This window comes from Rhinatrema bivittatum, chromosome 2 (assembly GCF_901001135.1).
Source record: "Rhinatrema bivittatum chromosome 2, aRhiBiv1.1, whole genome shotgun sequence".
NCBI lineage: Eukaryota > Metazoa > Chordata > Amphibia > Gymnophiona > Rhinatrematidae > Rhinatrema > Rhinatrema bivittatum.
In genome coordinates this window covers 553,115,120-553,139,784 of record NC_042616.1, presented here as the reverse complement: position 1 = coordinate 553,139,784, position 24,665 = coordinate 553,115,120, and the positions used below count along the sequence as shown (strand labels likewise).

The window sequence follows — 24,665 nt, the reverse complement described above, 5'->3', positions numbered from 1 at the left end:
TGGTGTGGTCTACAGGCCTCTCTCTCAAACAGGAAAAATGGACAGAGATCTGATCAAAGACATTCAAAAAGTGGAAAAGAAAGGAGAAATGTTGCTCGGAGATTTTAATCTGCTGGATGTGAATTAGCGTATCCCTATTGCAGAATTTGCAAGAAGAAGGGAGAAATTAGATGCTCTTCAAGGATCACTGCTCAAACAAATGGTAATAGAACCCATGAGAGAGGGAGTGAAACGATCAAGAATTCATGAATGGGGATAATGTCTCTAATGTCCAGGTAGGTGTTCACCTCAGCATCAGTGATCACTGGTTAATATATGATTTGATATCGCAGCCAAGACAGTAAGAAGTCACACGAATATCCGAGCTTTGAATTTCAAATATACAGACTTTGTCAAAATGGGGATGTACCTGGAGGAAGAATTAGAAGACTAGGAAAAATGGGTGAGGTGGACCAACAGTGGGCCAAATTAAAAAAAAGCTATTACAAAGGTAACAAATCTATATGTTTGAAAAGTAAAGAATAGTAAGAGGATAAAGAAATTGATCAGGTTCTTAAAAGAGGTGGCAGAACAAAAACATTGTGTTGAAGAAGTACAAAAGATCCCAAAGAACACAGGGAAGAATACCTGGTGAAATTTTGGGAGATGACGAAAGAAATCAGGAAAGCAAAAAGTCAAGAGGAAGAATGGATTGCAAAATAGGTAAAGCGAGGAGACAAAACATTTTTCCGATACATCAGAGAAAGGAGAAAGGCCTGAGGTGGTATAGTAAAACTGAAAGGTGACAAGAAGCAATGTGTGGAAAAAGTCGAAGAAATAGTGGAAATATTAAACAAATACCAAAAACCCTGGAGAAGGACTGTTGCTGATTAACAAGACCATGGATGTGAGTGGGGTAGGCGCAACGCCATTTAAGAAAAGAATGATTGGGAAGAGCTAAGAAAACTGAAAGTGGACAATGCCATTGGGGCTGGATGAAGTACATCCCAGGATCCTAAGGGAGCTCAGAGATGTGCTGGTGGGTAAGCTGAAAGATCTGTTCAGCGGGAGTGGTGCTGAAAGATTGGAGAAAAGAAATTGTGGCCCTGCTTCACAAGAGTGGTAGCGAGAAGAGGCTGGAAACTACAGGGTGGTTACTCTCACCTTGGTGATGTGAAAATTATTAGGAACTCTGTTGAAGGAAAGTATAGTAAACTATTTGTAATCCAGTGGGTTGCTGGACCCAAGGTAGCATGGATTCATCAGGGGAAGGTTCTGTCAGAGAAACCTTGATTGATTTTTTTGATTGGTTGACTAAAGAACTGGATCAAGGAAGAATGTGTGATGTGATTTACTTGAATTTCAGAAACGCTGTACATATGGTCCCGCATAGGAGCCTCATGAATAAAATGGGAAGCTTGGAAGTGGGCGCCAAGGTGGTGCAGTGGATTACTAACTGGTTGACTGACAGGAGACAGCATATAATAGTAACCTATTATGGAAGTAATGGAACCTATTCTGAAGAAAGAACAGTGTTAAGTGGAGTGCCTCAAGGATCGGTTTTGGGATCGGTTCTTTTCAATATATTCACGAGCGACACTGCAGAGGGGATAGAAGTTAAAGTTTTCCTTTTTGCGGATGATAAGATCTGGAGCAGAGTGGACATGCCTGAAGGAGCAGAGATAATGAAACGTGATTTAAGAAAGTTTGAAGAGTGGTTGAAAATTTGGCATCAGGGATGTGATGCCAAGATGTGCAGAGTCATGCATCTGGGGTGCAGTAATCCAAAAGAACTGCATGCGATGGGTGGTGAAAGACTAGTGTGCATGGATCAGAAAAGGAACATTGGGGTAATAGTGTCTAGCAATCTGAAGGCAGCAAAGCAATTTGAGAAGGTGACAGCTAAAGCCATAAGGATGCTCGCCTGCATAGAAAGAGGGATAACCAGTAAGAAAAAGGAGGTAATAATGCCCTTGTACAGGTCCTTGGTGAGTCTTCACCTGGAGTACTGTGTTCAGTTCTGGAAACCATATCTCAAAAGAGATAGAGACAGGATTGAAGCGGTCCAGAGAAAAGCGATCAAAATGGCGAATAATCTGTATCATAAGTCTTATGAGTGAATGAAGGATCTAAATATGTATACCTTGGAGGAGAGGAGGTGCAGGTGATACAGACCTTCAGATATCCGAAAGATATAAATGATGCACGAACTTCAAACCTTTTCTGTTGGAAAAGAAACTGTACAAATAGGGATCACAAAATGAAACTCCAAGGAGAATGACACAGAACCAACATCAAGAAATATTTCTTCACAGAGAGGGTGGCAGATGTCTGACATGCTCTCTTGGAAGTGATAGTGAGGCTGAAAGCAGTAAACTAATTCAAAAGGGCAAGGGATAAACACTGAGGCACCCTAAATGCTATATGCTGGAAATGAAAAAAGAGGGTAACCTGCAAGGAGAGGCAGTTACTACCTTTAACAGAAGGCATAGAGATAATCTGCACAGAATGGCAGTTACTTCATGAACAACTCGCTGGGCAGGCTGGATGGACATTTACTCTTTTATCGGCCATTGTTACTATATTACTATCATGACACATTTTACTCCAGTTCAAGACAGATTGAGGTTAAGAAAACTTTGGCAGGGAAAGATATCTTATGAATTCCTAAAATTGGTGGAGGTTCAGAAAACATAACTTATGGTAGCATAATGTTATTCTTTAGTCATGAATTTTATAGGAAAAATATGGGTGGGGCCAAAACTGATAACAGTGTTGTCAGAAACTTGTAAACAGCCATAGGGACAACTTTTGTCTATGGAAAACATATGTCTGCATAATATGGCACTCTGCCACATCTGATATTTTCTGTAACTAGCAAAAAATAAGGGTTAGCAGAAATGATGACAGTTCTACCTCCTACAAACATTTTTTTAAACCAATAACCCTCTTGACCTGGAACATCATTACTGAAAAGCACTACAAATACAACTTTTATTCTAGTTCAGCGAGACTATAGGTAAGAAAGCTTTAGGAAGGCAAATATTTCAATTATTTTTTAATGTTGCATTTTGCATAATTTCATATGTGATAGGGCTTTGCCAATCAATAGAAATACTCCCATGAACATTTTGCCAGCAATGAGTAGGGGGAAGGGTTTTGCAAATTTATAGATCCTCCCCTGACCATAATCCTACTTTTTTGTGGGAGGTTTGTATGGGATATAAATATCCCCATGAGCATGCTTTGTCTTTAGTGGGAAGGTGACTGGAAGGTGGGTTGGAGAGTGAAGGAAGGAGAAGTTAAAGATCATCCCTGAATCTTAAGCAAGAGGTTGCAGAGGAGGAGTTGGGGCGTAGCTGTGAAATCTCAAATCCTCATCCCTGGAGGTTAGGATCTACAGTTGATGCTTTTTGGAACTTAAGAAGAAACTTTTTAATGCCGACTGGTTCAGCCTGAATGGAAGGGTATTTTCTTGGGATCCTGAAGGAATGAATCCAGAGAGATCTTTTTGCCTAAGCTAAGGCATCTAGTGGTATTCAACCAAATGTTTTAGGGAGAGGCAGGAGAACCAGATGGCCGTATCGATCCTGTTTTGCATGCTCCACCCTCTGGCTCCACTTCTCTTACGGCTATGGGCCACCCCCGGTGCTCCTGTCACCGCAACGGCCGTCCGTGCTCCTCGGGGAGACACCGCCATCCCACGCCACACCCCTCCTTATGCGCGTGCATTTCCTCTTCCTTTAAAGGGGCTGCGGTGGGAAACTAACCTGCGGTCCCGGATGATGACATCACTGGGTCCCGGTATATAAGGCCGGGCCCAGCCACAGTTAGTTGCCTTTGCAACAGGTCTCCACGCTGGTTGTGTGCTTCATTGCTTCCTCTGGTGATTCCTTCGTGTACATAGTTCCTGTCTTGTCCATGTTCCTGATCCTTGCTCCAGTACTCTCCCTTGTTCCTGTGTTCCTGCGTTACTCTACTTGTTCTACGGATTGACTCCTGAACTCGACCTCTGCTTTGCCTGACCACGCTGATGATCATCTCCTGGACGTGACCATTGCCTTGCCTTACCACTCTCCCTTACCTGCCGCCTGCCGTCACTCCAGCTTGTTCAACGACGCCTCTGCTATACTCATTCTGGACTTGGCTTCTCAGGCTTCGGCCTATTCTTCCTCAGGCACCCCGTCTGCCTCTTGTTCGATTTTGGCACCCGGGTCTCTGGGACTCTGCCTTGTCCAGATCAGACTTGCTACTCTTACTACTGCTGGTCCCTGGCTGACCTCCTCCTCGTCCATCAGAAGACCTCAAATGGAGGCCCACCTAACTCCAGCTGGCCCCAGTACCCAAGGGCTCAACCTGCATGGAACGAAGGCTGGTACTGGCGAAGCTCCAGCCGGCCTCCAGTCAGCCAGCTCCGCCTACTGACATTGTGGACCCTGCGGGTAGCGTCAACCCCACCTCGGCTCAAGGGTCCACCTCCTACGCAACAAATCCTAACACCAACGGACATACCAAGATCAGATATCACAAGAGTTTTCAACATGGGAAGGACCACAAACCAGATCCAGGACACATTAAGATCTGCAGTAATTAATCTTTCTAATGTTCCTCTCACTGCTACACAAGAGGAGTTTAATTCTTTCATTTGTTCCCACAATTTGCACAAGCCATTCAGATTTTCATTTATTGCTTCATTAGGAAGCTGCAGGTGAAGTTGTACTGTTCATCACACAATTTAGGAGATGATACTATGTCCACTGTCTGCAATAAATCAAATTGGATTCCCCCAATGCTTTTTGATCCCCATATTACTTTTAGGGATCTGGTATTGCAGGACATTATGAAAACTGTTAAGACTTTCTTTAATTTACATTCTGATTTAAACCAAACATTGAAGACATTGACATCTGACCACAGAATAATAGTAAAATCAGCAGTCAAAGGAGGCAGTGTAGTTATCCAAGACTGACAGGATTATTGTAAAGAACTGTTAAATCAACTAAGGCAGACTAAATATCACAGTCTTGACACTGACCCCCACAGCTGATTTACAAATATCTACAGGTCACTTGCTTTCTATGGAAAGGACTCCTGTATGTTTTGGGGGGTGAAGGGCTGATGAGTACAGAGCAAGAGAAGGACCTAGGGGTCATAGTGTCTAGCGATCTAAAGATGGGAATGTTGGGCTGCATAGAAAGAGGAATATCTAGGAAGAAAAAGTGGTGATAATTCCATTGTACAGTTCCTTGGTGAGACCCTACCTCTAGTACTGTGTTCAGTTCTGGAGTCCGTATCTCAAGGAAGATAGAGATAGATTGGAGGCGGTTCATAGAAAGGCGACCAAAATGGTGGGAGGCCTCCATCATATGACCTATAAGGATAGGCTGAAGGCCCTAAATATGTATACCGTGGAAGAAAGGAGGCGCAGAGAGAACATGATACAGACTTTCAGATACATGAAAGGTATAAATGATGCACAATTAAAAACAAACCTCTTCTACGTGAAAGATATAAAAAAAAAAAAACAAGGGGGGGTCACGATATGAAACTCCAGGGAGGAAAACTCAAATTGAATGTCAGGAAATATTTCTTCATGGAGAGGGTGGTGGACGCCTGGAATGCCCTTCCGGAGGAAATGGTGAGAAAGAAGATAGTAAAAGACTTCAAAAAGTAATGGGATGAACTATGTGGATCCTTAAGGAGATAAATCCAGGAGCCAGGGGGATTAGCAGTAACAATAGGGAGGAAGTAAACAGGAAATAGTAAAAAAGAAAACAGGGTAGGACAACAACAACAAAAAAAAATGAATGGGATAGACTGTGTCGCCCTAAGGAGCTAAAGCTAAGAGACATGGGGGTTAGCAGTAACAATTAAATTACACTGCGTAAGAGGGTGAAACTCTAGTGACAATGAAAGGGCTCAGACTAAAGGTCTGTGATTCAAATTCAAAACAAGATTGCGGGGCAGACTTGATGGGCCATATGGCCTTTTTCTGCAGTCAATTCTATGTTTCTATAGTTCTATAACATCCAAAGAGCGCCAAGTTTTGAAAGTTCCCTACCTGTGAATACTAATAGTATACGGGGTACCAAAGGTACATAAATCTATAATCAGTCCTCTGGCACGACCCATTGTTTCCAGTAATGGATCATTAATGGAACCATTAGTCATCTTTTTTGGACAAATTTCTACAAACTCATGTTCATAACATGAGGTCATATGTACAGGACATAACACAAATGTTGAGAAAACTACAACAACTGACGTCTGTGAAGAATGACACTTACTGTTATGATGGATGTTATTTCCTTGTATACAAAGTCAGTGAACACGTTCTCTCTAGATCAGGGGATTACCATTGGGTACTTTCTCATTTTGCTTTCCATTGTGAATTTGGTTGTAAGAACAAATTATTTCTATTTTGATGGTATATTTTATATTCAAACACCCGGTATCACAATGGGTTTCTCAGTGCATGTCTGTTGCCAATATTGTAATGGAGGCTTTTGAGGAAGAACATATTTGTTTTCTTTTCAAATATTTCTTTTTGGGTCAAATATATCGATGACTACGTCTTTTTTATTTTGATTTTTGTGATTTTGGCCTGGATACTTTTCTTTAAGTTGCAGTAAATACTATTTTTTAACACCATTTTTGGATTTTGCTTGGGTTTTTTCTTCTTTTGCCCAGTGTTGTGGCTGAATGGATGAACACTGGTGTTAGCATTTATTTATACCACCAAGCAAGTGAGATCAAAAATATACCAAAGGATAAATCCATTAAGATGAGGGTGTGTTGGGAAAAGTAGAGAATCTACAGGCACAGAAGTTGTATCAGGGGGACTTACAATTTTACTATTATAATTTGCTTAACTGCTTCAATATGCAAGATATGCCTGCCTGACAATTATGTTGATTGAATAAAAACCTCTAATGCCACTTCAAAATGGCTCCTGTGCCTGTAGATGCTCTACTTTTCCCAACACACCCTCATCTTAGAATGGGTATAAATAAATGTTCTGATACTTTTGGCTTCCCTGATCTTATACTGGCCACTCTTGCACCTGGTGGTGATCATCGAGCTAGAGTGTGAGCCTGTGACTGTAGTAGTGACTGACTGCTAGGGGCCCTGGAAGACAGCTTCCCCCCATCATCCAGACTTAGAACTGGACCTGTAGTACCTCTGGATGTGACTAAACCACCCAAATAGGGGATTGGCTACACCTAAAATACAAGTTATGCTTGGATAGTTTACTGTTCAGTCACTGAATTCGTAGAGAAGCTGGAAGATGGTAATAGGCTATATTAATTCTGTCAGTCACTGCCTATTTCTCCTACAAAAATGTCTTTGCATAGACAGGTATCCAGCCGTAAATATGACAGCTCCTTCTACTTAATCACATATACTATTGAGAATTTAAGAAAATAGAGACCAATGCTGTGCTTTTGGTTTTCAGAACCCACACAAGTATCACAGTGTTACACACAGAGCATAAAAAAACATAAGACTCTGGAAAGAAAAGTTAAAAAAAAAAGGGATCAGAGATATGGCAATAATGCAAGATACATTCCTTTTATTCCAGAAATGTCTTATATGATAAAATATATTAAAGCCCCCCCCCAAAAAGGCAATCTAGGAATAAGACCAAAACAAGAGCAATAGAACAAAAAAACCCCAAATAGGGACACTTACTAAGCAGCAATATGGTAATATCACATGTTAATGGCTGTTTAATGTGGCCATATCATGTGCTACTGCATGATATCTTCAGTGTATTCCTCCCCCTATGGAAATAAGCTGCTTTGCACATATTTGTGTGTATAAAATTGCAGTCTATGGATAGGCAATTCTATATAAATAAAATAATTCAGCAGATTTACAAAAAAGTCAGTCCCATTATTTTAATACATGAGGGTTGTAGTTATTTGCCCAAGGGAGCACTGGGACGCTACTGTGGGTCCCTAATGATCCCACAGGAAAATTTAAAGGGAAAAATGGCCTGAAACATCCCCCCCCAACCTCTATTATCACGCCTGGGAATCCATGCCAATCTCTACCCTGGCTGCCTGTGAAGGCAGTGGCAATCTTCACAAGTGAAAAAAACCCCAACTTTTTAAACATGCGATGACACTCCGCCCTTGTCCCTAACCTTTCCCCAAAGTATCCAATACACCCCTCCCCCTGTATCAAGTCAACTTGTTTGCCCTCCCCCCACCTCCCTGTCCAAACGCAAACTTGCTCCTGGGTTCCAGTGACCCCTCCCCCCAAGCCCCTTCTCAAACTCTCCAACCTGAAAAGGCCCAGTCAATGCCATTTGTCAAAATGGCGGCAACCTGATGTTGTCCCTATCATGTAATACATGTGATATAGGTAAAATCCAGCGGCAGGACCTAGGCCATATGGGGAAGGCTTAGAGAAGCTGACAGAGGGTTGTTGTGTGTGTTTACAAATTTTTATTATTATTTTTTTTTATTGTGAAGGACACTGCTTCTTCTACAAGCATCAGGGGTGGGGGCAGGGCGGGGGTGGGGGCAGGGCAGAGGTCAAAATTGACCCCTGGGGGCTTTTGCACAATTTGGGATGGGGGAGGATTTTTGGGCTTTAGGCCCTTTAAACAATGAAGGCCTTGGCACAATTTTTTACTGCACATTTCTCCTGCGATAAAAATTTGTGCCAAGAGAATGCTGTGATATTTCATCAGATGAGAGGAAAATTATTGTGGGACAGCCCCCTGTGATAATTTGCGCCTCTTGCTATAGAATATCACAGCTTAGTAAATCTCCCTAAAAGTTTGTTTCTGTGAAGAAACTGGCTAGTTTGAGTATATAGTTTAGATATAGCAGCATGTGCATTGGTATTGGAGACTTTGGATTTATTATTCTATTCATAGAAGCCGGAGGAATTCAGGTGATTTGTGGAGGAGACAACAGCTACCAGTGGTGACCCCTACTAGCAAAGAGTGCTTGAGGGCTTCAGTCTGCAACAGATTTGACTCATTCCTCAGGCAGGAAGCAAATTGGTAGCTGTATTGGCCTGTTTGGGAAGGGGACTAATAAAGATGGAAAAAAACTGTTTTAAGAATCTGTTACCTAGCTCCAGAACCAAAGATCATTTATCCTAGGAGAGACTGTAGCTGGTTGCAGAAGTACTACTATTACAAAGAAAGCAGAGTTGCTTACCTGTAACAGGTGTTCTCCTAGGACAGCAGGATGTTAGTCCTCACATGTGGGTGACATCATCAGGATGGAGCCCATTAACAGAACACTTTTGTCAAAGTTTCTAGAACTTTGACTGGCACACTGAGCATGCCCAGCATGCCACCAACCCTGCATCCAGAAGGGGTTCCCCTTCAGTCTCGTTTGTAGCAAAAGTACCAGCGAAAAATAAAATAATAAAATGTAAGCGAACCCAACTCCGCGGGGTGGTGGGCGGGTTTCATGAGGACTAACATCCTGCTGTCCTAGGAGAACACCTGTTACAGGTTAGCAACTCTGCTTTCTCCCAGGACAAGCAGGATGGTAGTCCTCACATGTGGGTGAATAGCGAGCTATAGGATGCCCGAATAGAATGAACCAAAAACACCCAATGACGTGCAACAGACACAACAACTGGGGTGGTTTTGGTAGGAGGGCAGCCTGAGTTTTCCAGTGGGTCATAGGCAGGAAGATGGGTTATTAAACTGGAAATAAATTACGCAGAACCGACTAGCCAAAGATGGAATCTTGCTGGCCAGCCTTGTTGAGACAGTAATGAGCTGCAAGTGTATGGAGAGAGCTCCATGTGGCAGCTCTGCAGATGTCAGCAAGAGGTACAGAATGGAGGTTCACTACTGACGCTGCCATGGCTCTTACTGAATGCCCTTTTATGCGTTCCTGTAATGGAAGGCCAGCTTGTTAGTAGCAGAAGGAAATGCAGTCCGCCAGCCAGGTGGACAGGGTCTCCTTGCCCACCGGTACTCCCAATTTGGTTTTATCGAAGGAGACAAACAGTTGGGTGGACTTCTTATGGGCTGCAGTACGGTCCAGATAAAAGGCGAGAGCACGTTTACAGTCCAAGGAATGCAGAGCCCGCTGACCTGGTTGTGAGTGAGGCCTATGGACTGATTTAAGTGGAAATCAGAAATTACCTTTGGCAAGAATTTAGGATGAGTGCGGAGTACCACACTATCGTTAAGAAATTTGGTATACGGTGAGTATGTTACGAGTGCCTGTAGCTCACTGACTCTGCGAGCTGATGTTATAGCAACTAGAAAGATCACTTTCCAAGTGAGATGTCAAAGCTTGCAGGAGTGCAGGGTTCGAACGGAGGTCGCATGAGTCGTGCTAGCACAACATTGAGGTACCATGTTGGAACCGGAGGATGCAGTGGAGGTTTGAGCTGGAGCAGGCCTCTCATAAAGCGCTCTACCAAGGGTTGCGCCGAGATTGGGGCGTCTCCTACACCTTTATGGTAAGTGCCTATGGTGCTGACATGCACTCGGATGGAGGAAGTCTGAGACCAGACTCGGAAAGGTGCCACATATAGTCCAGGAACCTTGTTGTGGGGCAGGAAAAGGGATCTATTTATTTTGTGGTGCACCATGAGGAGAATCTTTTCCATTTGGAACAATAAGATCTTCTGGTAGAAGGCTTTCGTGAAGCTATGAGGACCTGGGAAACACTGTCAGATAGATTAAGAGATTGTAGTATTAACCTTTGAACATCCAGGCTGTCAGAGACAGGGAATGAAGGTTCGGATGACACAACAGCCGGTTGTTCTGCGTTATCAGAGTTGGATCGGTGCCAGGGCGAATTGGTTGCTGGACTGAGAGGTTGCATAGGATGGGAAACCAAGCCTGACGCGGCCAGTGAGGGGCTAGGAGGATCATTGTGCTTCCGTCCTGCCATAACTTCACAAGAGTCTTGCTGATGAGAGGAAGTGGAGGGTAGGCATATAGAAGACCCCTTGCCCACGAGAGGGCGAAGGCATCTCGTGGTGGTGTGTCGTGGCTGCGGTGTAGAGAGCAGAAGTTGTCCAGTTTGCGGTTGTGAATTGACGCAAAGAGGTCTATGTGTGGGCGGCCCCATTGGTGAAAAATTTGTTCGCTACAGTGGGATCTAGGGACCATTCGTGAGGATGAAAGGTCCAGCTGAGATTGTCCGCTATCACATTGTCCAGACCTGCAAGGTAGGTTGCTCTCAGTAGCATGGAATGGGAGAGAGCCCAGGCCCAGATCTGCGCCGCCTCCTGGTATAGCAGATAAGAGCCTGTGCCCCCTTGCTTGTTGAGGTACCACACTGCTACCTGGTTGTCCATTTGAATTAGGATTACCTTGTTGGAGAGGCAATCCCAAAAAGCGAAGAAGGCATATCGGATTGCCTGGAGCTCTAGAAAATTTATCTGGTGCCTTGCTTCCGATATGATCCAGGATCCCTGGGTTTGGAGGTTATTGACTTGGGCCCCCCAACCCAGGTTGGATGCATCTGTTATCAAAGTAATTGGAGGTTGTGGAGGTTGGAAGGGTAGTCCTATCTGAAGACTGGACTCCTCTATCCACCAAGCTAGTGAGAGATGAAGCTGGTTGGTGATGTGGACAATGTGGGACATGTGTCGAATTGACTGGGACCACTGGGACTTTAAAGTCCATTGTGTTACTCTCATGGCTAGGCGAGCCATTGGGGTTACATGAACCGTGAACGCCATGTGACCTAACAAAGTTAATAGATGATGAGCTGTAGTGGTTTGGCGAGTCTGCACTGCTTTGGCCAGGGTTGATAACGCACGTGCCCGGTCCTTTGGGAGAAACGCTTTGGTTTGGGCAGTGTTTAGATCTGCTCCGATAAACGAGAGGGTGCGTGATTGGTTATTTACACTTTCAAATAATAGAAGGACTAGGGGGCATTCCATGAAGTTAGCAAGTAGCACATTTAAGACTAATCAGAGGAAATTCTTTTTCACTCAACACACAATAAAGCTCTGGAATTTGTTGCCAGAGGATGTGGTTAGTGCAGTTAGTGTAGCTGGGTTCAAAAAAGGTTTGGATAAGTTCTTGGAGGAGACGTCCATTAACGGCTATTAATCAAGTTTACTTAGGGAATAACCACTGCTATTAATTGCATCAGTAGCATGGGATATTCTTAGTGTTTGCGTAATTGCCAGGTTCTTGTGGCCTGGTTTGGCCTCTGTTGAAAACAGGATGCTGGGCTTGATGGACCCTTGGTCTGACCCAGCATGGCAATTTCTTATGTTCTTATGGAGTCAGATGTGACTTGAGAAAGTTTATTAGAAACCCCAAGGATTGCAGTAGGCTGATGGTGAAATGGAGGGAGTGGAGCACTTCCTTGTGGGATGGACCTCTGAGGAGCCAATCGTCTAGATACGGATAGACGAGGATGTTGTTTTGTTGCAAGTGAGCTGCAACTACTGCCACGCATTTCGTGAATACATGGGGTGCTGATGCTAGGCCGAATGGCAGCACTCGGTATTGGAAATGATTGTGGCCTACTACAAACCTGAGGTATTTTCGATGAGGAGGGTATATGGCAATGTGGGCATAAGCCTCCTGAAGATCTAGAGAGCAGAGCCAATCTCTCCGCTGCAGTAGAGGGAGCATGGTGCCCAAGGATACCATTCTGAACTTTTCTTTGTGGAGATGTTTGTTTAGGGCGCATAGGTCCAAAATAGGATGAATGCCTCCTGATTTCTTTGAAATTAGAAAATACCGAGAGTAGAACCCTTGACCCCACTGTAGTCGAGGTACCGGTTCGATGGCATTGGACTGCAGGAGGGTCGAGAGCTCTGTCTCGAGAAGTGAAGTGTGTTTGGTTAGACCCCACGCTGGACATGGTGACAGATTTGGTGGTAGCATGAGGAAATTCAGATGGTAACCATGGGTGACCACAGAAAGGACCCATTGGTCTGTTGTAATTGTGTGCCATATGTTGGCAAAGTGGCACAAGCGGCCTCCTACTGGAATGAGTGTGGTAGGCGGGGGTTGATTTCTGCCCTCTAGTAAGGATTAAAAACCCCGATGCTGGACCAGCCTGTGGGGCTGGTTGGGCTTTTGGGGCCCTGGTTGTCGAGGCTGGCCTCTTTGGGAAGGTCTAAGGTTGTCGAGTCATGATGGAGATGGATAATACCTACGTGGCTTATAGGATAGCTTCCTAGGATCCCTTCAAAAAGACCTCTTGGTGGTAGATGGGAAGTCCGAGGGGAGAGTGGGCAGCTGTCGCAAGGTGTCATGATGATCTTTTAGTTGCGCCACTGTTACCTGAATTTTGTCGCCAAATAAATTGCCCCCTGTACAAGATTTGAGCCATGCTAAGCATCTGGCGCTTATGCCTGCTGCCGATACTCTTGAGGCACTTTCAAAGATGTCATATGCTGCCCTCACTTCATGCTTTCAGCATTGAGACCTTTCTGAAGGATTGTGGTAAGTCCTTCTTGGTATTCATCTGGTAGAGTTTCAGAGAATTCTTGGACCTTCTTCCAAAGATTCCTTGAGTACTGAATCATGAATAGCTGATAAGCTGCCATACATACCATCAGCATAGAACAGTGGAAGACTCTCCGTCCAAAGGCATCCAAGGATTTCTGTTCTTTACCTGGAGGGGAAGAAGAATGAGGCCGAGATTTCTTGGCTTTCTTCTGGGCAGACTCAACGACCACAGATTGATGGGGCAGTTGGCTTTTTTGAAACCCCGGAGCTGACTGGACCAGATAGTTGGCATCAGTTTTTCTGTTCACTGGTGGAATTGTGCCAGGGTGTTCCAAGGTGCGTTGTAACAAATCAAGGAGCACTTCATGTACTGGAACTGCCATCACTTCCTTAGGGGCATCAACAAATTATAATAACTCAAGCATCTTATGCCAAGCATCCTCCTCCGGTTGTAGTTTAAAAGGGATGGTTTCAGACATCTCTTTAATGAAGTTCTCAGTGGAAGGGAGTGGACAGTGGAGTGCCTCAGGGATCTGTATTGGGACCCTTACTTTTCAATATATTTATAAATGATCTGGAAAGAAATATGACGAGTGAGATAATCAAATTTGCAGATGACACAAAATTGTTCAGAGTAGTTAAATCACAAGCAGATTGTGATAAATTGCAGGAAGGCCTTGTGAGACTGGAAAATTGGGCATCCAAATGGCAGATGAAATGTAATGTGGATAAGTGCAAGGTGATGCATATAGGGAAAAATAACCCATGCTATAATTACACAATGTTGGGTTCCATATTAGGTGCTACAACCCAAGAAAGAGATCTAGGTGTCATAGTGGATAACACATTGAAATCATCGGTTCAGTGTGCTGCGGCAGTCAAAAAAGCAAACAGAATGTTGGGAATTATTAGAAAGGGAATGGTGAATAAAACGGAAAATGTCATAATGCCTCTGTATCACTCCATGGTGAAACCGCACCTTGAATACTGTGTACAATTCTGGTCGCCACATCTCAAAAAAGATATAATTGTGATGGAGAAGGTACAGAGAAGGGCTACCAAAATGATAAGGGGAATGGAACAGCTCCCCTATGAGGAAAGACTAAAGAGGTTAGGACTTTTCAGCTTGGAGAAGAGACGACTGAGGGGGGATATGATAGAGGTGTTTAAAATCATGAGAGGTCTAGAACGGGTAGATGTGAATCGGTTATTTACTCTTTCGGATAGTAGAAAGACTAGGGGGCACTCCATGAAGTTAGCATGGGGCACATTTAAAACTAATCGGAGAAAGTTCTTTTTTACTCAACGCACAATTAAACTCTGGAATTTGTTGCCAGAGGATGTGGTTAGTGCAGTTAGTATAGCTGTGTTTAAAAAAGGATTGGATAACTTCTTGGAGGAGAAGTCCATTACCTGCTATTAAGTTCACCTAGAGAATAGCCACTGCCATTAGCAATGGTAACATGGAATATATTTAGTTTTTGGGTACTTGCCAGGTTCTTGTGGCCTGGATTGGCCACTGTTGGAAGCAGGATACTGGGCTTGATGGACCCTTGGTCTGACCCAGTATGGCATTTTCTTATGTTCAGGATGGGAGTGGCGGCATTCTTCTGGGGGTGAAGGCTCTGACAGGAGTTCATCCGAGTCCTGAGTGTCAGAAGAATCATCACCCCAGGGATCATATGGTGCATCTCCAGGACCATGCGGGCCTTCAGATTGATGTAAGGGTCCAAATCCAGCTGGATCTGGAGGTGGCACCGATGCAGGCACAGAGGACGGTGATGGCATTGATGGAATTGGTGCTTTTGATGGACGTTGGGGCGACAACAGACCTGATGGTCCTGGAACCGGCTCCGGCATCAGTAAAATTTGTTCCGAAGTCAGCGAAACAATGTGACAAGGTGATAGCTAATGCCAGAAGAATGCTGGGCTGCAGAGAAAGAGGAATATCAAGTAAGAAAAGGGGAAGTGATTATCCCCTTGTACAGGTCCTTGTTGAGGCCTCACCTGGAGTACTGTGTTCAGTTCTGGAGACCGTATCTCCAAAGAGACAGAGACTAGATGGAGGCAGTCCAGAAAAGGACGACCAAAAAGGTGGAGGGTCTTCTAATGACTTACGAGGAGAGATTGAAGAATCTAAATATGTACACCCTGGAGGAAAGGAGGAGCAGAGATGATATGATACAGACTTTCAGATACTTGAAAGGTTTTAATGTTCCAAAGACAATGACAAACCTTTTCTGTTGGAAAAAAATCAGCAGAACCAGGGGTCACGATTTGAAGCTCCAGGGAGGAAGACTCAGAACCAATGTCAGGAAGTATTTCTTCTCGGAGAGGGTGGTGGATGCCTGGAACGCCCTTCCGCAGGAAGTGGTGAAGACCAAAACTGTGAAGGATTTCAAAGGGGCATGGGATAAACACTGTGGATCCATAAAGTCTAGAGGATGTGAATGAAAAGAAGAGGCATGGGGGTGACTTGCGGGAATGACAGCTACTACCTGGAGATTAATATCCTTATTCAATAAACATACACACGGTTAATGCGACACCAACATTGCTTTATGCTTCAACGGCAAGAGGAAATGTGGAAAAAAGGATTTGCATCCACAAAAAAGCAGGGGAGTAGCTTGCTTGTTACGGCGGTTACTACCCAGAATCAATTAAGCCTGATACTTCACTTGGAATACATATCCAGCGCAGCTCACTGCTTCAATGGCAAGGGGGGGATGAAGAAAAGATGATTTATATTCAGACAACAACCAATAAGTACTGAATTGCACAGGCTGGGTAAACAAGCGTGGGAGTAGCTTGCTTATTACGGCGGTTACTACCCCTAAACAATTAGCAAGATTCTTCACTTAGATGCAGCACCAGCAGTGTATCTATATTGATGGCAGGGGTGGAAGGGAAATAGAACCAAAAAGTTACTTATAAGGGCCAAGAGTAACGGCTAAGTATGAAAAAAATAAGTGTGAAAGCTTGCTGGGCAGTCTGGATGGGCCGTTTAGTCTTCTTCTGCCGTCATTTCTATGTTCCTCATCCGAGGACAACAGAATAGGTATCAGTGTCAGTGGTCTTGGAGGTGCCGATGGCAAGGAAGGAACAGGCACCGATGGCAATGCACCGATTAAGTTATCCAGGCGCTCGAGAAGCAGAGCCAGCATGGTAGGCATTGGGTCGGGTGTCGGCATGGGAGCCGGTGGAGATTGGAACCCCCGAAGTGCCTGGAGAACTGCCTCTTGGACCATCCGGTCCAATTCCTCCCTGAAGGCTGGCGTTGGCAGCACAGCCACCGGGGTTGGAGGCTCAGAAAGCATTGCCGGAGGATCCACATGTATCAGTGGAGTCTTGGCTCCCAGTACCGGTGGGGAACGCCTCAGTGTCCCAGGTCCAGAGGGGGATGGGGCCCCTTCTCCCCGGGACTTCTTGGCTGGAGGTTCTGTCGATGCCGATGGCTTCTGGTGGTGGCATCGGAAGAAGGCTCACGTCGCAATGCTCGGTCCGATCCTTCTCCGACACCGAGGAGGAAGATGTGGATGCCTTCAAACGTGAAGAGGCTGGTGATGGACGGTCACCAGTGTCTCGATGGTGCTGAGACTTCGATGGCGACGGAGTCATTGAAGAGGAAGGCTTTCGACTCGGTGTAGCCTTGGCTGGAGTAGACAGAGACACTCGCTTAAAAAGGTGTTCCATCTTTTCCAAGCGGGCCCTGCGGCCTTTTGGCATCATATGGGCATAGCTAGTGCACCATTGGACGTCGTGAGCAGGCCCCCAAGCACAAAACACATACATTGTGAGGGTCCATAATGGACATGGTCCTCGGGCACTCGGGGCACTTTCAGAACACGGTCGCTATTTTTTTGAAACAATAAAGTCGGTGGCTGTAGGGCACCAAAGAAAGCACCACCGGGAATTGACCGCAAAGGACGAGGTAAACTTACTGGTGTCAACGGAGGTCGGTGGTTGATGGGGAACCCCGGAATGGGGAAAAAGTTTGAAATTTTTGAAGTAAGTTTCTGTGAGGAAAATGTTGTGAGGAATTCTCACAGTGCTCTAGAAATCTGCGAGGCTACTGCTGCGTGGAAAAAAAAAGAGACTGAAAGGGGACCCCTGCTGGATGCAGGGTTGGTGGCATGTTGGGCATGTTCAGTGTGCCAGTCAAAGTTCTAGAAGCTTTGACAAAAGTGTTCCGTAATTGGGCTCCATTCTGATGATGTCACCCATATGTGAGGACTAACATCCTGCTTGTCCTGGGAGAATGACAGGATCCTGTTTGGATAAAATGCTGGAAATAATGCAGTCTTGTTTTGTTAAACATTTTAAGAATAACCCTCCCCCCAGTAAAACAGAAAAAAATAGTCAGACTTACTTTTCATCAGTAAAGAGAAAGCTTCATCAATTCTCCTTTTAATTATTGGGTTTTTCAAAGTCACTTTTGCCTGTAGTAAAAACATAGTTATTAGATTATTATACATTTATTCCCATGTAATCAAAGTCTGAAGTTGATGGTGTTGCAGCTGCTTGCAATGATTAATGGAAAGCCAGCAAAATATTACATTAAAATATTTTATCATGCTGCATTATATTATGTAATTCTACATGTGCATAAGTGAACACATAAGAAATGTTGAATGAACACCTGGAATAACTGCTAACTTTCCTAAGGCATGGAGGTAACATGGTGCTATGAGGTAATATTGTCACAAATAACTTTGCATTTATATATAGTATAGCCCCAAACTGGGGTCTGTGGACCCTCCACAAGACCATTACAGGGGGTCCGCCAGAAGAGAAACAACCAAAGTGCAACTGCTGAGAAATAGAGCAGACTGATCTCATCTCTGAGGCACTCTCTGCTCTAAGGTTCCAGCTGCCTAATCCCACTGCGTGATCCCACGATGAGAAAAGGAAGATTGTGGCCTCAGGAAGCCCAAACTGGTGCAGAAAGGAGGCAGGGAAGTGTGTGGAAGATTGCCACATAAGGAATCTGAAGCTGTGCTGAGAAGAAGAGGGGAAAAGCACTGCCACCAGCTACGTCAACAGCTGCTGCTCCATACCAGCGGCAGCACTAAGCAGTGTGATGATTTTGAGGCGCATTTCTGGCCACTGCTACAGGTGCTCTGGCTGTCCTGTTGTTCTGACAGTGAGGGGAAAAAAGCTGCATTGAGGGAGTAGTACAGTCATGGTTGGGGGCAGAGGGGGATCAGCACTCAGAAAGGAGCACAGAAGGGATCATAGGAGAGGGCATGAATAGGAGTGAAAGCAATTGAAAATGGTCTTAAGCGGAAGGCATGTTATAAACAGCTTGGCACCTTATAGGGATGCCTTAAATGTGCTGCTACAGCCTATTGTTTTACTGAGATGTCTTGTTATTGACTTATTTCAAGTTTAGTCCTGTTAAATTTAAGAGGCAAGATACGGACAGTAGTCAGTGGCAGCTGAGAGATGAGGTCCAAGTGAGTGGATGTGAGATCGTGGTCCAGATCAGTGGTTCTCAAGCTTTTTTCTGTCGGGACACACCTGACAGATGGTTCTCACATGCGTGACACACTGACCCATGATCGTCATGGGGCTAGATGTAAAAGTACAGTTTGCATCCACGGGAACCCCCCTAACCCACAATAATGGATGTAAAGCAGAATTATGACATTCCCCATACAACTCACCCTACAAAAAAGATATTCTGGTTCTGGTGTCATCTCAGTATCAGCAATTCAAACTCCTTCTACTTCCAGGCTCAATAGCCCTACTTATGAAAAGACAGCAGTTTACCATCAATGCATGTCCTCTTGAGAAAACAGAATAAATAAGACTGATACAAACACTTACTTGCTAGTAAAATATCTCATCTCGGTAACAGACACAGAACCGACCTAACATACTCTCAGGATCTGTAGTAATGCACATAAACTAATCCGCACACAGTTATACCTGTATTATGGAATACACTCAAACAGGAGCAACCCTATCTATGAAAAGGCAACACTACAAATATTAAATCAGGCCCTAAAAACCAATACACCTCTTATTAGGAAAACAGAACAAGCAAGCAGCTAAAGATCCCTACACAGAAATAATTGTAAAACTATACTAATAAGCAGAATAAATGCTTCAAAACAGCTATGAACAGAATAACATCCAACAACTAAAAACTCATAAAAACTATTAAAAATTCTCCAAACACCAATAAAATATTTCAAAAAAAGCAGACACATCACATAATATTAAATAATTAAAATGGCAGTCAATCAAGAAAAATAAACTTAAAAAGCCACCTTTACTTATTCCCTCCAGCAGCTTTCCTACTCCTCTTCCATGTAGGCCGTAGCACACAGCAGAAGCAGCAGTAGAGGCTAAGCTTGACACTCATGGTCCTCTTCCTCAGTGCCCATGTCTCTCACACACACACACCATACCAGTCATGCCCCCATGACCAGTTTCTGTCTCTCACACACCAATCATCTCCCAGTCTTTGACACACACACCAGTCACCTTCCTGAACAGTTTCTCTCATGCCATACACACACACAGGCTTCCCACTCCCATGTTCTACTTACATATACTGGCTTCTCACTCTCATAATCACTTTCTCTGTCTCACACACTCACCAGTCTCTCACTCCCATGCTTGTTCTCGCCACATGCACAGGCTTCTCATTCCCATAATCACTTTCTTTCTCTCACACACACACAAACACACACCAGTCACCTGATCTCTCTCATGCATACACACACACAGGCTTCCCACTCCCATATTCTCTTTCAGATATACAGGCTTCTCACTCCCATGCTGTGTCTCACACACACTCAGGTTTCTCACTCCCATGCTCACTCTTCACATGCACAGGCTTCTCATTCCCATAATCACTTTCTTTCTCTCTCTCTCTCTCACACACACACACATATACACACCAGTCACCTGATCTCTCTCATGCATGCATATACACACACACACACATACACACAGGCTTCCCACTTCCATGTTCTGTCTTACATATACAGGCTTCTCCCTCCCATGCTGTGTCTCACACACACCCAAGTTTCTCACTCCCATGCTCACTCTCTTCACATGCACAGGCTTCTCATTCCCATAATCACTTTCTCTCTGTTACACACACACACACACACCAGTCTCTCTCTCATTCCCATGCTCGCTCTCCACTGCACAGGCTCCTCATTCCCTGAATCACATTTTTTCTCCCACATTCACACACACACCAGTCTCTTTCTCTCATACACACAGTCACCTTACCAACCAGTCTCTCTCTCATACATGCACACACACACACAGGCTTCCCACTCCCATGCTCTCTCTCACATAATCAGGCTTCTCACTCCCATGCTTTCTTTCTCACACACCCCCACAACACCAGGCTTCTTATTCCCATGCTTTCTCACATACCCAGATTTCTCACTTCCATGCTTTTTCTCTCTTTCACACACACACACACACACACACACACACACACACACACATCAGTCACATCCCTGACTGTCTCACACTCTCACATACAAATCAGTCATCTCCTTGAGCAGTCACTTTCATTGTCTCTCACATATACACACACATCAGCTCTCTGACCAGTTTCTCTCAATCACACACATGCTCTCAATCAAATACATTCTCTCACTTACACACTGGCTGGCTGCTTCTCTCTCTTTCTCTCACTCAGTTCCTCTCCCCCCCCCCCCCCGCCCGTCCGCCCGCCCCGAGCACAAATGGTAGCTGCAGCAGCCTCCTCCAGCCCCCGCAGGCCAAGAAAGAAGAATCCCATCAGCCGCGGGAGGCTCATGCTGCTGTCTCCTTTCTCGATTACCGGCTGCTTCAATTGCGCGGGAGTCAATGCTGCAGCCGCCGCTGCTACTTTATCACGCGGCACGGCTCTTTCTCCTTCCCGCGCACCGCGTATCACTTCCTGTTCTGGGTCACGGGGGGGGGGGGGGGCAGGCGCGGGAAGAAGAAAAGGCCAGCCACGGGTGCCACAACTTCTTTTAGCACTGCTGCCGTTCCCACTGGGCTTGAACATGCTGATAGCCCGGCGGCAACGGCAGCAGGGAAGAAAGGGCAGCGGGAGAGACCGGGAGCACGCGACACACCAGCCGGTGCTTGGCGACACACCGGTTGAGAAGCGCTGGTCCAAACTGAGCTCTGTGGCAGGTGATCCTGCTCAGAGATGAAGTCCAAGCAAGTAAACAGAGGGTTGTGGTCCAGGCCGAGGTCTGTGCCAGGTGGCTATGGTCAGAGTCGATATCCAAGCAGAAGTCGAGGCAGGTGATTACAGTCAGAGTCTGTATCCAGGCAATGGTTGGAGATAGGCAGAAAACAGTAAGATCGGGTGAAGTGAGCCTTCTTAGAGAAGCGGTCTACCACAACTCAAATGACTGTGTTGCTATTAGAGAGATGGAGGTCCACCACAAAGTCGGTGGACAAATGACCTGGGGGCTGGCAATGGATATAATAGCTCCAAGGGTCGTCCCTGCTGTGCGCAGGTGAGACAGGAGTCCACATATGCCTGGACATCTTTCTGCATTTGGGGCCACCAATAATATTGCTGGGGTAAAGCGAAGGTCTGGGCTCATCCAGAGTGACCTGCAACGCGAGAATCGTGGGACCACATTAACACTTTTTTGTGGAGTTTGCAAGGTATGACCATCTTCCCTGGAGGAACAGTCAATGTGGAGGCGAAGAGTACCTGAGCCGGGTCGATGATGTGTTTATCCGACTCTGGCATGTCCTGAGTCAGAAAAGAGCAGGAAACAGCGTCTGCTCAGTTGTTCTTGGCTGCCACTTTATATAAAAGTTGAAATTGAAGTGGGAAAAGAAGAAGGGCAAATGTGTTAGTCAGGCATTTAGGCGTTGTGCCTGATGAGGTATTACAGGCTTTTATTGTCTATGTAAATGGTTATGCGGTGCTATGCCCCCTCTAACCAATGACACCATTCCTCTAGAGCTAACTTGATTATCAGAAGCTCTCTATCACCAATCCCATAATTGTGTTCAGCCAGCGCAAACATTTTTGAAAAGAACGAGCACAGGTGCAGGATGCCCTTGGAGGAATGCTGATTTAGATCTGCCCCTACCCCTACTGAGGAGGCATCCACCTCAAGGATGAACAGGTGCGCAGGATCCGGGTGTTGAAGACAGGGCTCCTCCAGGAAGGCCTTCAGATCCTGAAAGGCCAAGACTGCTTCAGATAGTCAGAGTTTAGCATTAACCCTTTTCCGTGTGAGAGTGGTAAAGGGGGGGGGGGTGATATTGAAATAGTTATTGATGAAATGCCTGTAATAGTTGGTGAAACCCAGGAACCTCTGTAGGACTCGTAGGCCCTTGAGTTGTGGCCATTTCTGAATACACTTGAGCTTCTAGGGGACCATACAGAAGCAGTTATTGGAAACAATGTATCCTAGGAAAGGAAGGCTCTGCTTCTTGAATGCACACTTCTCAAGTTTGGCATACAAATGATTGTCACGGAGGCGGAGTACCAGGTAGACATCCTGGTGATGAGATCTTTGAGAAAATCAGGATGTTGTTGAGACAGACCATCACACAATCATAAAGAAGATCGCTGAAGATTTTGTTCATCATGTTTTGAAACACTGCGGGTGCATTACACAAGCCAAAGGGCATCACGAGATATTCATAGCGGCCATCTTTAGTGTTAAAAGCCGTTTTCCATTCTTCCCCTTGGCGAATACGAACCAGGTTGTATGCTCCTTGAAGGTCCAGTTTAGAGAATACTTTGGCCCCTTGTAGCCAATCAATTAGTTCAGCGATTGGGGGTAAAGGATAGTGGTCTTTTTTTGTAATTGCATTCAGGCCGCAATAATCGATTCAAGGATGGAAGAGCCGTATTTCTCGGCAACAAAAAAGAATCCCGCACCAGCTGAGGAGGTAGAGCGGCAAATGAAACCCTTGTTCAAGTTATCCTGAATATATTCGGACAATGCCTTTGTCTCCAGGACCAAAAGAGAATACACCCTGCCACAAGGCGGTTTGGCATCGGGCAGTAAGATGATAGCACAGTCATACTCCCTTGAGAGGAGGCAGGGAGTCAGCCCTCTTTTTAGAGAAAACATCAGTGTACTCAGCATACTGAGAAGGAAGTCCTGGGAGGACAACCGTAGACATGATCTCGACTTTTTCCAGGCAGGATGTGTGGCAGTTGTAACCCCACTTAGAGAGCTGGAGAGAGGTCCAGTCGAACTGGGGTGAGTACTGTTGGAGCCATGGTACCCCGAGAACTATTGAATGGATGGATTTATCAACATGGAACTCCAGCAGCTCGACGTGGAGGGCCCCCTTCTGGATCTTCACAAGGACGGTGGTGCTAGAAATTCTCCTGGGAAGTGGATCCTCATGGATTGAGAGAACCAGTGAGACAGACTGGGGAACAGTCGGTATCCACAGGAAGTCTACATGGGACTTCATTAGGAAGGAGCCTCTGGGTCAGGAATCCACTAATACCAAGACAGGAAAATTCTGGTTGCCAAAGGAGATGGTCACCGGAAGAGTCAGAGGGGAAACTGGAGAAGCAAAGCCTAGGGTGAGTAAAAATTGCGGGAGAGCGGGCGAGTGCCCGCTCTCCCAGCGCGCGCACAGGACACTCTTTGACAGCCGACGCTCAATTTTGCCAGCGTCGGTTCTCGAGCCCGCTGACAGCCACGGGTTCGGAAAACGGACGCCAGCAAAATTGAGTGTCCGGTTTTCAACCCATGAGCCGCGGGCCTATTTCAAATTTTTATTTTTATTTTTTTACTTTTTTTTTTTTTTTTTAAACTTTTGGGACCTCCAACTTAATATCGCCATGATATTAAGTCGAGGGGTGCACAGAAAAGCAGTTTTTACTGCTTTTCTGTGCACTTCCCTGGCGCCGGCAGAAAATAACACCTACCTTTGGGTAGGCGCTAATTTTTTAAATAAAATGTGCGGCTTGGTTGCACATTTTACTTACTGAATCGCGCGGGAATACCTAATAGGGCCATCAACTTGCATTTGCATGTTGCGGGCACTATTGGGTGCGTTTTCGACGTGCTATTACCCCTTACTGAATAGGGGTAAAGCTAGCACGTCGAAAACGCGCATCCAATCGCGGGTTAACAGTGCACTCCGCCGGAGCGCACTGTACTGTATCGGCCTGAATGTGATGTGAATATGAGGGTTGAACTCCATGTCAAAATCTTCTCAAGACAGTTAGAACGTATTAGAGCTATAATGACATTGGTTGCCAGTATATGTCCCTCTAAGGGGATGGAGATAGAGTCTGCTACTC

At 45.2% G+C, this 24,665-nt stretch overlaps 1 protein-coding gene across 3 annotated transcripts in view; it reads right to left on the bottom strand.

The window, feature by feature from the left end:
• Nucleotides 1-24,665, bottom strand: part of RTTN (rotatin) — a 685,521-nt gene that overhangs the window by 17,091 nt on the left and 643,765 nt on the right. For all 3 annotated transcript variants that reach the window (XM_029590899.1, XM_029590897.1, XM_029590898.1), the window contains one exon: nt 17,766-17,835. In XM_029590899.1, the coding sequence (XP_029446759.1) occupies nt 17,766-17,835 (70 nt within the window). The remainder of the gene's footprint in view (nt 1-17,765; nt 17,836-24,665) is intronic.